This window comes from Lycium ferocissimum, chromosome 5, assembly GCF_029784015.1.
Source record: "Lycium ferocissimum isolate CSIRO_LF1 chromosome 5, AGI_CSIRO_Lferr_CH_V1, whole genome shotgun sequence".
Taxonomy (NCBI): Eukaryota; Viridiplantae; Streptophyta; class Magnoliopsida; order Solanales; family Solanaceae; genus Lycium; species Lycium ferocissimum.
The window spans coordinates 7,435,440-7,449,487 of record NC_081346.1 but is presented as its reverse complement, the minus strand read 5'-3'; the positions used below and the strand labels follow the sequence as shown (position 1 = coordinate 7,449,487).

General features: G+C 35.4%; 1 protein-coding gene across 1 annotated transcript; it reads left to right on the top strand.

Moving 5' to 3' along the window:
- The first annotated feature begins 1,452 nt into the window (after nucleotides 1-1,452).
- On the top strand, nucleotides 1,453-4,689 carry LOC132055739 (UDP-glucose 6-dehydrogenase 5-like). The gene is made up of 3 exons (XM_059447701.1): nucleotides 1,453-1,786; nucleotides 2,588-3,705; nucleotides 4,135-4,689. The coding sequence occupies exons 2-3, from the start codon at nucleotides 2,608-2,610 to the stop codon at nucleotides 4,477-4,479; spliced, it is 1,443 nt and encodes a 480-aa protein (XP_059303684.1). The 5' UTR covers nucleotides 1,453-1,786; nucleotides 2,588-2,607; the 3' UTR covers nucleotides 4,480-4,689.
- The last annotated feature ends 9,359 nt before the right edge of the window (nucleotides 4,690-14,048 follow it).

Below are 14,048 nucleotides of genomic sequence, written 5' to 3'. Positions count from 1 at the left end.
AAGAAAATGAAGCTATTATAGCATTTATCCCACGGTTAATAAAGCGTTTTCCATGTGTTATTAATCAAGAAGGAGAAAGCGATTTGCAAACTAACACTTGGCTTTTCTATATAAGTTCATCTATCTAAGGTCTTCATGTTTTTGCTTTATTGGTCTAATTACTTGGAAATTTGAAGCCCATCAGTCTATTAACTCCAATTCTAAAACATCAGGATTTTTTATTTAAAAAAAAATTATATCTATTCCACTGAACATTTTGGTGATCATCATAATTTTTGGTGATAATCATACTCTCCTTTTCTTTTCTTTTTTTCAAACAATAACTCCCAAATATAATAATCGAGACATTTGTTCCACACCCCAAAAGAAAAAGGAGAAGCAAAATTAATTTCTCTTGTAGTGAAGTTTAAGCTTCTGCACCACCTTTTTTAAGGTCATTTTTTCAGGTACCAGCACGTTGATCTCAAGCTCTGTTGCCTTCAAAGCAAGCTTTTGGACTATTCTTTTATTTTTATTTTTAAAACTCAACCATACTTAATGTACCAATACATGCTTTTAGCTGTAATTAATCTTTCTTTAATCACACTCAATGCCCTTCTGAACAACCATTTCTTGAACTTTCTTTATCATTATTCTGTTTCTGTTACTGTGTCAGTCAAAAACAATTTTCTTGTTGGGTTACAACCTCATTTTCACATGAAAATTCCACCTGCTAACAACCTGTTTTACTTGAAAATTGGTTCCTTAAAATAAGGAATTTTTTTTTTTTTTTTTACAGCTTGTGAGACTTGGGTTTTGTTCAAAATCCATTCTTGGAAATTGAGTTTCCAGTAAAAGATATTTGTCAAAATAAAAAATGTATCTTTTTTCCTCGGCTAATTTACCCAAGTATCCCCTTTTTAGGTCACCATTAAGATGTTTTCCTTATTTTTAATTTAGATCACCATTTAGATTTTTTTTTTCTTCACATTTTTACAAGTTGTGCAAATATAGTCCATGGACCGACAAAACATTAGATTGTAGTCTAACATCTACAAAATTTTAAGTTATAGTCTAACGTTTTGTCATAATATTTTCAGTTTACTCAAAAGGTATAACTATAGTCTAAAAGGGCCATAAATTACAATAAAAATAAATAGAGAATTATTTACTAAGCAACTATCAAAATTAAAAGATGATCATGTACTAAATAGCTATACGAAAAGAGACAACCTGCAATATTTCTATTCTCTTTTGGTAAATGGACTTAGATAGAAAACCAAGAGTCATACTCCTTTGTTTACTTTTTTTGAACCCCTTTCCACGGAAAAAAAAACCTTTCCAATTCATTCTACTTTTTTTCCCATTGTAATGTGATAAAAGTACAATGTTTTCAGAAAAAGTTGGTAAGAGCTTTAAAGCATTCATTCAATAGTTTTTTTTTAGACGCATTCATTCAATACTGAATCTTGATTGAGGTGGTGGTGAGAAACTAGTCCAAGTGTAAAGTATTACTGAGTTACTAAAATGGGAAAATGAATTTCCTTATTAGTTACTCTTGAAAACGTGTTGAACATTCTAAATCAGACTTTAGATCTTACATTTGGCACTTTACTTAGTTTTTGAGAGTCCATTGGCTTACACCCCTTAGTCTCTTTTACATTATATAAAGTGGTCTTTCCAAGTCTTTGAACCATCATTGAAGCACTTCAAGTCTCTTTTATAACAACATTTGATTTCAGAATCAAGACATATCTTTCTTCTTGGGATATTTTCCTTGTCTAAAAGTTAGTGGAAAATCCTTGAGGTAACTTTTATTTAAGTGGTTTATGGTTCTTGTTTCTCTTTGCAGGATTTCTAGTTCAATTTTTGTGTAATACCGTCTCAGTTTGCCCTTTTTTTTTCGTTCTTTATTTCAGTTTCTTTGTGTATTCTTGTGCATTGCTAATAAGATCGTTGCATAATTTTTGTCGGTAACATATGCAATAGACTTTGTCCATTGGATGATGCTTGCAAGGCTAAAGTATATGCAAAACTCCTAATTTAAGTATCAACTTTGTGCATTGCATGATGCTTTCTAAAAGTTATTAACACGTCTTAAGCATGTAGATGTGACCCTTTTACTGGAGTATGGGAAAAGAGAAAAGAAAAGAAAAGGAAAAGCTCTATGGAAGTTTATCCAGTTCTCTTTATATTACTTTAATCAGAGGATTCTCTATGGAAGTTTATCCAGTTTTCTTTATATAACTTTAAGCAGAGGATTCATGTATGGAAGTCGTATTCACTGATTAGCACTGTGCGAAGATGGTGGTTGTTAATTGGACATATTAAAAAGATATCATTGGGAATATGACCCCTCTAATAGAAGCAATTCTTTCCTTCCCATTTTACTAATACAAGTTCAAATGCAAAGATGACATCTAGACAGAACTAATACAGCTCTTTGCTGGATAGATTTCCTGTTTCTTTACAGTAGATCCTACTAATGGACCATGTGGAGACTACTGGAGCATTAAGTTCTGTTTAAGATTATAACTAGGATAGAGCAAACAAGCTTGATAGCCCACTTTTATCAGTCCTAAATCTAGTCCTTTTCCCTGTTTTCCAGGTTTCATACTGCTGGAAAAGATGGTGAAGATCTGTTGCATCGGAGCGGGATATGTTGGTGGACCAACTATGGCAGTCATTGCCCTAAAATGTCCCTCAATTGAAGTGGCTGTTGTTGATATCTCTGTTTCCCGAATCACAGCCTGGAATAGCGATCAGCTGCCTATCTATGAGCCTGGCCTTGATGACGTAGTGAAACAATGCAGAGGAAAGAATCTTTTCTTCAGCACTGAAGTAGAGAAACATGTCTCGGAAGCTGACATCATCTTTGTGTCGGTTAACACCCCAACGAAAACTCGAGGACTTGGGGCTGGAAAAGCTGCTGACCTTACATACTGGGAGAGTGCTGCTCGAATGATAGCAGATGTATCCAAGAACGATAAGATAGTTGTTGAGAAATCAACTGTTCCGGTTAAAACAGCTGAAGCAATTGAGAAAATTCTCACGCATAACAGCAAGGGAATTAACTATCAGATCCTTTCGAACCCCGAATTTCTTGCTGAGGGAACTGCAATTCAGGATCTTTTTCATCCAGATCGCGTTCTAATTGGAGGAAGAGACACCCCTGAAGGGCAAAAGGCAATCCAGACCCTAAAAGAAGTTTATGCACATTGGGTGCCCGAAGACAGAATCATCTGCACCAATCTCTGGTCAGCCGAGCTGTCAAAGCTCGCTGCCAATGCCTTCTTGGCTCAGAGGATTTCATCTGTTAATGCCATGTCAGCACTTTGTGAAGCTACTGGAGCTGATGTTACACAGGTGTCTAATGCTGTTGGTAAGGACACCCGAATTGGACCAAAATTCCTCAATGCTAGTGTTGGTTTTGGTGGTTCTTGTTTTCAGAAGGATATCCTTAACTTGGTTTACATATGTGAATGCAATGGCCTCACAGAAGTTGCCAATTACTGGAAACAAGTAATTAAGGTGAATGACTACCAAAAGAACCGCTTTGTTAACCGAATGGTTGCCTCAATGTTTAACACAGTTTCTGGAAAGAAGGTTGCTGTTCTTGGATTTGCCTTCAAGAAAGACACAGGTGACACTAGGGAAACTCCTGCAATTGATGTCTGCAAAGGCTTGTTGGGAGACAATGCTCGCTTGAGCATATACGATCCACAGGTACGGGTATCAAATGGACGGGTTGGGCTGAATTTGGGCTATATTCAAAATAGTCTAAGTTAATAAATGGGCGGGTTATTGACCCGCCCAAAAGTTAGTTGACCTGAAATTGCCCAAAATTTACTTGACCTGAAATGGGTTAAAAAGTGGGTCATAACTCAACCTGCACAGTTCTTACTAAGTTGTAAATTCTTTGTTTTGTTCTTTTATAATTTTTAGTACCTAAGAAACAATTTTTTTCTTTATAATGGTTGTATATAGTATATCAAATTAAAAAACTTTTGAAAATATTTTGACAAGATTTCTCATGGGTCAATTTGGGATACATATTAGCCCAATTTTTTGATGGCCTGGAAATAGGCTGAGCTAATAAACGGGTGGGTTGGGCGGGTTGTGTCTTCATGGCTAATTTTGCCACCCTATCCACAGGTCACTCAGGAACAAATACAAAGGGATCTCTCCATGAAAAAGTTCGACTGGGATCATCCAACTCACCTCCAGCCAATGAGCCCTGCTGGAGTGAAGCAAGTTAACGTGGTCTGGGATGCTTATGAGGCAACAAAAGATGCCCACGGTGTCTGCATTCTCACTGAGTGGGATGAATTCAAAACGCTTGATTTCAAGAGGATTTATGACAACATGCAAAAGCCTGCATTCGTGTTTGATGGGAGGAACGTTGTTGATGCAGAGAAGCTCAGAGAAATCGGGTTCATTGTCTACTCCATTGGGAAACCTTTGGATGCATGGCTCAAGGATATGCCAGCTGTGGCATAAGAAACTTCAGAAGCACTAGAAATGAGAGGAAGATCCAATTCTTTCAATTCTTTTTTCCCCCAGTCAGGCCTTAAACTACTTATTTCCAATTAGCATGGTTGAACATATGTATCTCTTTATTATTTCTCTTTCATTACAAATTGTTGTTTGCCCAACTCATGATATAATCACCCTATAGTACAATAATAAAAAGCACTTTGTTTTTGGTCACTTGGGCATTTTCTTCTTGATAAATTTTATAACTCCAGAATCTTTCTCCTTTTTGATTGCCAACATCGGATGCAAGAAAGATCTTTACTTTTTACAGAAAGATGAGCAAAAGAGAAGCTAGTATATTTAGCTATATTTGCCAAAATTTCCAGACTTCATTGCCCCTAAAAAGTTAAATGTAAATCAGTTGGGTAGTCGTATCTTCCAGAAGCCAGCAATGGCAAACGTCAATACACATTTGCAAATAAATTGAAGAGGGGATGAAATAGAAAGAATATATTAAGTCTCGGCCAGGTGCTGGGAACTGGCAAGACTAGTCGAACATGATATGATTATCACTTAGGTTTACTGAAATTATGATATGATTTTCCCAAGGCACTTTCTTTGATCCTGCTGCATAAGGAATATTAGCATCATGTTATTTTAATAGGACAATGGAACAAAGAAACCAGATGCATGGACACATCTTGAGCATGTTGATGCGGCCTTTTCACCGACGGTCAGAAAGCAAATGAAAAAGAATCCATTGGAGTTTAAAGTTAACAATATATCTATTCACATATGAATGCCAAATTCCTGGAGGCTGTTAGGACACTGGGAGAAGAGATATCTTTTAATTGGAAAGAAGAGAGATTCTTTGGAATATGATTCCTCTTAGTATGATCCAACACGTCGCTTCTGGTTTTAGTAACACAAGTTTTAAAGGTAAGGGTGAAATCTAAACAGAATTCAACAGAACTGTGTAGGTTAGATTTCCTGTTTCTTTGCAGCCGATCCCAACAGAAAAAACCCACGTGGAGAATTGAAGTTTCATTAAGATTATAAATAGGATACTATACAAGCTCAATGACCCATTTCTTACACCAGTCCTGAATTATAATTCTTCACTTTGTTCCAGGTTTCATATTGCAAGAAAAGATATATGTCAAGGAAATATTCAGGGTCACCCATGTGGGTCAACCCTATAAATAAAATGAACAAAATAAAAAGAAGAAAATAATACAGCGATTAGTAATAGGTGTCTCATATAAACAATAAGTGCCTTGTTTGAATAGGGCTTCTCTTGTCCTTTAACTGTAACTTTTCCTTTCGTAAGAACAATATATACAAAACAGTCTTCTTCCTAACGTTCTCTGCGAACTTCTACAAATATTGAAACATCTTCTGTAACTCAGGTACGATCACGGACTCTGGTCATTTCGATACAGTTCATGTTTTTGTATGCGTGTGATTGTATCATAACTAGTGAAACAAATACCGAGTACCCTGAAGAACTATTTTCTTCCTGATCTTAGTTTTTCCTTCAATATCGGTGACGATCTATTGCATTGGAGGGCCACCAACCATGGCAGTCATTTCCCTCAAGTGCCCCTCAATTGAAGTAGCTGTTGTTGGTATCTCGATTTCCCAAATCACAATGTGGAATAGTGATCAGCTGCCTATCTATGAGTCAGGCCCTGATGATGTGGTGAAGCAATGCTGAGGAAAGAACCTTTTCTTCAGCACTAATGTTGAGATGCAGATATCATCTTTGTTTCAATTAACACCCCAACAAAGACTCGAGGACTTGGTGCTGGGAAAGCTGCAGATCTTACATACTGGGAGAGTTCTGCCCGGATGATAGCAGATGTATCCAAGAATGACACGATCGTTGTTCAGAAATCAACTGTTCGATCCAGTGAAAACAGCCAAGGCAATTGAGAAAATACTCATCCATAACAGAAGGGAAATCAACTATCAAATCCTCTTAAATCCAGAGTTTCTTGCTGAGGGAACTGCAATTCAGGATCTTTTTCATTTAGACCGCGTTCTAATTGGAGGCTTGTTGGGAGGGAATGCTCACTTGAGCATATTTGATCCACAAGCCTTTGAGGATCAAATTAAAAGAGATCTCTCAATGAATTTTTTTTTTTTTACTGGGATCATACGACTCACCTCCAGCCAATGAGCACTACTGTTTTGAAGCAAGTTTATGTGGTTTGGGATGCTTATGAGGCAACAAAAGACGCCCACGGTCTCTTCAGCACAGAATGAGCTCCACTAGCAGAAGTCTCCAAAGAGGAGAAAGAAGGCATAGCATTGGAAAGTTAGTTCTGAATGGATTACAAAAGGGAAACAAATGGTTGATTGACTCGAAGATTACTGCTGGTACATTCCAATATCCCATGATCTCTCAAATGCCAGATTTACCTTAAGGAATTAGATTCAGTCTCAAAGTAACTTTCTCTGGAAACACCTCCAATTTGAACTACGAAGTTCCATATTGTTACAGCAAACAATTGCGATGTACTAGATTTATGCATTTGTTACACATATTATGTTGAGATCTACATCAGTTGTAGCGTTATCGTGAACAATATGCCTGCATACAATTATGATTTACTGTGTTTTACACAATTTCTGCAGATGTGGTGCCAAGTGCCAACAGAGTACAGACAGAAATGAGAGTTCAATGCTTGAGTATCTGAAAGAAAGGTTTCTAGATGCGATTCCCATTTGGAGAAACCTGTAAGTGAAATCAGAGATTGATTTAGTTCTTCGTAACCTAATGTGTGATTGTTTGTTTGCATTCACATTTCAATTTGTTCTTACTGTTAATTTCATGACTGATCATCTTTTAATCACAACGTGGAATAGTGATCAGCTGCCTATCTATGAGCCAGGCCTTGGTAATGTGGTAAAGCAATGTCTTAACATGACATAGATGCATGCAAAAATTTAAAGCCATAATTCAAATAGGAAACAAAACAATATATATGTGTATACATATTAACTACTCCCTCGGTTCACTTTTACTTGTCCACTATACTAAAAATAAATTTTTACTTTTACTTGTCCACTTTAGCATATCAAGAGAAAGACAAACTTTTTTTGTTTTTCTTGTTTTACACTTAATATTAATTACTCATTTTCAAATCATTTTCCCAGTCTATTGAGACTATATATACACCTATTAATGGGAGTATTATGGGTAGAACACATATTTTATTTATTAATTTTTACGGGACGTGCAAAGTTAAAAGTGGACAAGTAAAACAATAACAAAAACAGCATACCCGGTGTAATCCCACAAGTGTGCCCGGAGAGGGTAGGATGTATGCATAGCTTACCTCAACCTTTATGGGGTAGAGAGGTTGTTTCCGATAGTGAAAAAGTGGCACAAGTAAAAGTGAAAATATTATAGAAAAACCGAAGTTGGTAATCCCCTTTTTTTTTTTTTGGGTCCAATAATACGTTAGTCATTGAATACCTTTTCCCTTAAAAATTGATTGTTTGGTGTATCGCTCCGGCTCAGCCAACTTATGCAACAAAGATAGAATAATATTTCCTTTAGTTAGTGGGAAACGATTTTCCTTGACTTCCATTTTCTATTTTAGTTCTCTTTTTATATTCCTTTGAGAACTTTTTAAATATTAGTACTATATAGTGTTCATGCTCATTGTGATCGTTATTGGATATATTAATTTATTGTTTAACTTTCGTATTATCTTCCCATCCAACTCTATTACAGTGAAACTATAATAGTGTTCACCTTTTAGTTTCCTTTGAGTAAAGTTATACCTTACTGTTAACTAAATAAAAAATAAAGTAATTCGAGCTTTGTAATAACGATATTTAAATCAGCATCCTCACTTCAAGCTTAGCTCGCATTTTTTCCTTCAAATTTCGCGTAATTCAATGCACAAATATTTTAATATGATTTAATAGGAATAATTACACTGTATGTTAATTAGGGTAACAATGCTACTAAAATTGACCCACCTTTTAAAATCTTACAAAAAATGACTCCCTTCCTCTTCCTCCTCTCTCTCTCTCTGCCTCCTCTCTCTCCCGCCTCCTCTCTCTCTCTCTCTCTCCCGCCTCCTCTCTCTCTCTCTCTCTGCCACGCCTCCTCTCTCTCGATCATCGGAAAATCCACTCAGATCTGGTGGTACTGAGTAAGGTGGTGTGGCTGGTGGTTTTTATCGGAGCTCCGACGTGATCTTGTCTAGCGAGAGATAGAGATGAATGGAGAGGGAGAAAGTCTATTGTTGCTCGTCAAACTTCGTTGGTGGTGTTGGAGTTTGCCAGAGAACGGAACTCCGGCGATGGCTGGTGGCTGCTGCTCCGTCGTTGGTGGTGTTGGAGTTAGTTTTTGTATAATATTGTATAATAGTATATAAGAGGTGTGTATACACCCATATACACACCTCTTATACACTATTATATATTTTTATACACCTATATACATAATGTATCTGTCTTGTACAAAAGTACAATTCTTATTCAAAGGCAGTCCAGATCTATGTTTATACCTATTTATACAATATTGTATAATTGTGTATAAGTGCGTAATTTCGTGTATAATATTGTATATTTATATCTTTTATTATATATACCTACACATTATACATTTTCATACTCCTATATACATAATATACATGTCTTTTATATATAAGTGTATAACATTGTATAAAAGTGTTTTTGGGCTATATTTTTGCAATGTAAGTCAGCGAATTGTACATTTCTGAAATTTTCCCTTTAAAATATTGATACTGATTAGCATGGGATACACATGAAACGCACGTGTCCAAAAACTAGTTATTATAAAAGCACGAATATAAATGTTGGTTGATCAAAATATCCTTTTAATATTGAACGACTTTTGTACCCTTTTACATGGATCTTAATATAAATTAGCGAGGTTATTATGGTAAAAAAAAATATATATATATATATATATATATATATATATATATATATATATATATATATATATATATATATAAACAAAATTTTAAAGAAATACTACTCAGATGAAATAGACTTCTTATTGAAAACTCAAAAAAACAAAGGTTGGGATTTAAGCAACTAGAACTACTAAGTTCCAAAGTAAAACCTTTTTTGTTGGGATTTACAATACACAATTCCTTCTCTTTTGCTATTTAAGCTATTCAAAATCCTACTTTTAAAAAAAATAATAATAAAAAAGGAAATTCCTATTCCACAATCCTCATCACAAACTGTTTCAGGTTACGTCAAATCATATTAATTTATTATGGTTAAGTGAAAAATTAAAGGAAGAATGTATATTATTTAACTCTGGTTTAGTGATATTCATAATTGTGAAGACATGTGTCATGTATTTATTTCCTTTGTGTAAACATCTGGCACGGACAAACTTTTACCCAATTTTTTATTGGTATTCATTTCCAAATTACTTCATTATATTTCTTGTGTGTTTCTTCTCTTAGAATGCTAATATTTGGTATACCATCCCTACAACTAACACAAGAGTTTTGGTCATGACGAAACAACCAAGTGTCATAAGGGAACATTACAAAAAACATTATTTACAAAGGTTCAGACGATGTCGAGGCATTTTCATGTCAAGTATTACGGTTAATGTAATTTGAAAGTATGACACATTTATTTTTTAGTTGTTAGGTCTCAACTGCTATATGGAACAAAATTCTTCAATAGAAAGGCATTACAAGGCACGCTCTACCATGCAGTGAGGAACTAACTTGGGCTAATCCAACATTACAGAGGAAAGAATGTTAATGCTGAAATAGTCAAAATGTCTATGGCTGGGTGCATGTGTTATGTGTGCAAGAAAGAAATAATAAAAACACAAGTTCTACTTATGCTTGCAATGGTTAAGATGATAATCCATGGGGTGTTCTTCACTCTTTTAAGCCTAGATTAACTAGGAAGCTCCAAGAACTGAACTTTTGTCATAGTTGAGGTAGCTTTGTAGTTGAGGGGTATTAGAATAGTTGTTGGTAATTTGCTAGTTCTGCTCATCTATTGGGGATCATATGTCCAGTGTTCTTTTCTTTTAATTATGCTATAAATACTTTCATTTGGTAACAAAAGTTCTCTTAATTACCCAAAAAGAGAAGATCATTGCAATTTCTTCCACATTAATTCTTACATTTATATGAATAACTTTTTCATAAATTCAATTTTTTCTTTCACACAAATGTCCAGTGCGAGATTTTGATAGACTGACCATCTATGTACAATTGATAGAAACTAGTATATATAATAAATGTTCATTTTCTTGGTGAAAATTCAGTCTGCGCCGCTGCTCCGTCCGTAAACCCGTTTCAACTACACACGCACGAGCGCTTCCTTCCACTACCTTAGGATCTCATTAAAACTTGCACTATTAATTATATTTTTCTAGACACAAATGATCCAATTATAGAAGGTTTGATGGGACCTAAGTACCTAATAAAACTTTTTTACTTATATTATGGATGTATATAACATATCAAATAATTAAAAAAAAAAAAAAAAAAAAAACTAAAATGTTTTGATAAAATTTCATAGTCAATTTGATTTAATTGCGTATCAACCTACTTTTAAAGAAAGGGTCAAGTAAGCAGATCAAAATACCGTGAGTTAACAAAATAAGCGGGTTATTAACCCGCCCAAACCTAAGTGGGTTGGGCAAGTCATGATTTTATGGGCTGATTTTGCCACCACACCTAAGTAAGCACCCCCCCCTGAGTGAGTTCTTTTCTGCGGGATTTAGGGATTCCTATCTTTTGCTCATATTGTCTCTTATGAAGATGGATTGATATAGCGCTTTCTACTTCTTACCTATTTAGTTCTACTTCAACCGTTCAACGAGCGTTGTAACGATCCAAAGGAAAAACTCCTGACTCAGCGTTAGTTAACTTGTGGGGTGTCACATACCCTGCATACAACAACTGTAGCAGTCACCAGTATGGTCTAAGTAATTCTGGGTCATTCGCACAAATGCCCCTATTTCGGGGTGGTCACTTTAAGTCAAAAATATTGGATACAACAAAACTTTCAAAACTCAACATAAAAATGACCAAAAACACATCAAACACCACCAAAATAGGCATGTTTTTCAACTCAAAAAAGATAAAGAACAGATGCTCTAAAAAGCATAACTCCAGTTTTTGAACACTACAACAAATTCCGAAAATACTGCACAACTTATGCTGTATAACTTAATTCCTACAGAACTTAAGCCGAGCGAAGCAAAAGTTCAGTTTCAGAAGATTAAAAAAAATTTTTAAAAAAAAAACTCTAAATGTTGGTCATAAATTTTCGTTAAATGAGCAGCAAAGGCAAAAATTAAAGACCAGTGCGTTTGAAGGGCAATCCGTGAAAAAACTTCACTAATTCCCACAGGCAACATGTCTGAATAAAAAAAGTTCAACTTTTCTTTTTGAAAAAAAAGTAACTGGCTGCTTAATTGATGTTTGGACGAAGATGTCTGTGATATTGTGATGTGAGATGAATGGTTTCATTTGTTCATGCCAGTAGCGTTTCTAACTGCATCTACTGCTCCTTGGGTCATAGCCTTCATTTGTGGCCCCGCCTATAGAATAACATTAAAACCACATAGATTACAGTAAATTAGAGAGACGTGAGAGTCAATTATTTGATTAATGTGCAAAACAAATAGATAATAAAAAATGGAAATAAAGCTCCTGCATTGTTTCTTTGGAAGACTGCGCAACATTGCCAACCTTTTCCATCATCTAATTACCCTTTTCCTGATACATATAGTATATAACAAGAGTTTAATAGTAATTTAATTTAATAATATTGATTGATATCCTAGAATAAATGGTAAGTGATATGTCATAGTAACAGGTTAATTTACTGCGGAGGAAAGGTTACTGTTCTTGGATTCGCCTTAAAAAAAGACACGGGTGACACTAGGGAAACCTTATTTTTGCGCGGATTGTCCTTCATTGCAGGGTATTTTTTAATTTTTGCTTAGTAGGTAGTGCGTTTTTAAGTTTCTTTTCAATTGGTGGTATTTAATTTTCTTGCTCTTTTTGCTTAAATCTCCGCCACAGCAAAGCAGAATTTTGCAAATCTGGCCATGCAAATTTTACCTTGGCCTTAAGGCAGAATTTGCATGGATAGTTTTGCAAATTCTACCTTAAGGCGCAAATTCTGCCTAGAGGCTAAAATTCAAAACCACCAATTTGAGGGACAAAAATTAAAGACCACCTCCAGCGAAGGGCAATTTTGCAAATTGCCCTAGGGAAACTCCTGCAATTGATGCTTGCAAAGACTTGTTGGAAGACAATGCTCACTTGAGCATATATGATCCACAGGTAAGGTGTCAAATGAGCAGGTTGGGTTGAATTTAAGCAAATGGGCTGAGTTAATACATAGACGTCAATACCCACCCAAAAGTTATTTGGCTGAAATGGGCTAAAAAGCGGGTCATAACCTAACCTGTCCAATTCTTACCAAGTTTTAATTTCTTTGTTTGTCCTTTTATAATTTTTAAGTAGATAAAAAAACTATTTTATTTTCTTTATTATGGCTATATAACATCAAATAGAAAAAAAAAAAAAAATCTGACAAAATATCTCATGGGTCAAAATGTGGTTATGTTTTCATTGGCTAATTTTGTCGAACTATCCACATACTAAGAGATCCCTCAATGAAAAAGTTCGACTGGGATCATCCAAATCACGTCCAGCTAATGCCCTTGTCAGTGAAGCAAGTTAACGTGGTGGGGGATGGCTCAAGGATATGCCCGTTGTTGCGTAACGTGGTGGGGGATGGCTCAAGGATATGCCCGTTGTTGCGTAAGAAACTCAAGCAGAAAAACAATTTCTTGTTGAAAATTTTAGTACGTGAAACTTAACCTAAACTTTGTTTCCATTTTTACTTCCCATCGTTTTACATTGTATTGTATAGTTCTGTGAAAATTTAATTTGGATAGATTGTATTGTTTGTTGTGGTCTAATACGCACTTTACCCCTCAACTTCTGTAAGCTAAAGCAGAATCTAGAGAGTATCATTCTGGCTTTTGACCTTTGGGGGTTAAATGAATTGAACTTGAATATCAAAAGAGCTGGGATCTTTGAGCTGGAGATGCTCTAACAGAACCAAATGAAAGTTGTGACAGCCATATATTGGCAGAAACTCCAATTACTCTTACAGGAATCAGCGTCAAATTCAAATGTTTACAAATATTAACCCAAAAGCTCATGGCACTTGTATACATAGTGAAGAGAGTTGGGAATTGCAAAAATGGGACCTTTTCGTTCTTAGAGCAATTACAACTACTGCCCAGCTCTGCATCAACACGAGTTTCATGTTCTTTGTTCTGGTTATTACGAATGTCGCCTATGAACACTCTGTGTCTTCATGGAGGAGGAGAACCGGCGCCCATTGACGTATTGAAAACAGAAAAGGGGCAACTGAAACTCGTTAGTGGGGAAAAGGAGAAAGGATGTCTGGTTCTTACACTCCTGTAATATGACTGCATTACAATCAAATACTTGCACACCTCGTATAATCTATTCCATAACTCCAATGTGATGCTTACACGGGAAAAGATACATATAATCTTGTTTAAAGTA

Coding starts and splice junctions, on each gene's coding strand:
- LOC132055739 (XM_059447701.1), top strand. CDS start 2,608: ATGGTGAAGATCTGTTGCATCGGAGCGGGATATGTTGGTGGACCAACT. Junction 3,706..4,134: donor TGAGCATATACGATCCACAG/GTACGGGTATCA, acceptor CCCTATCCACAG/GTCACTCAGGAACAAATACA.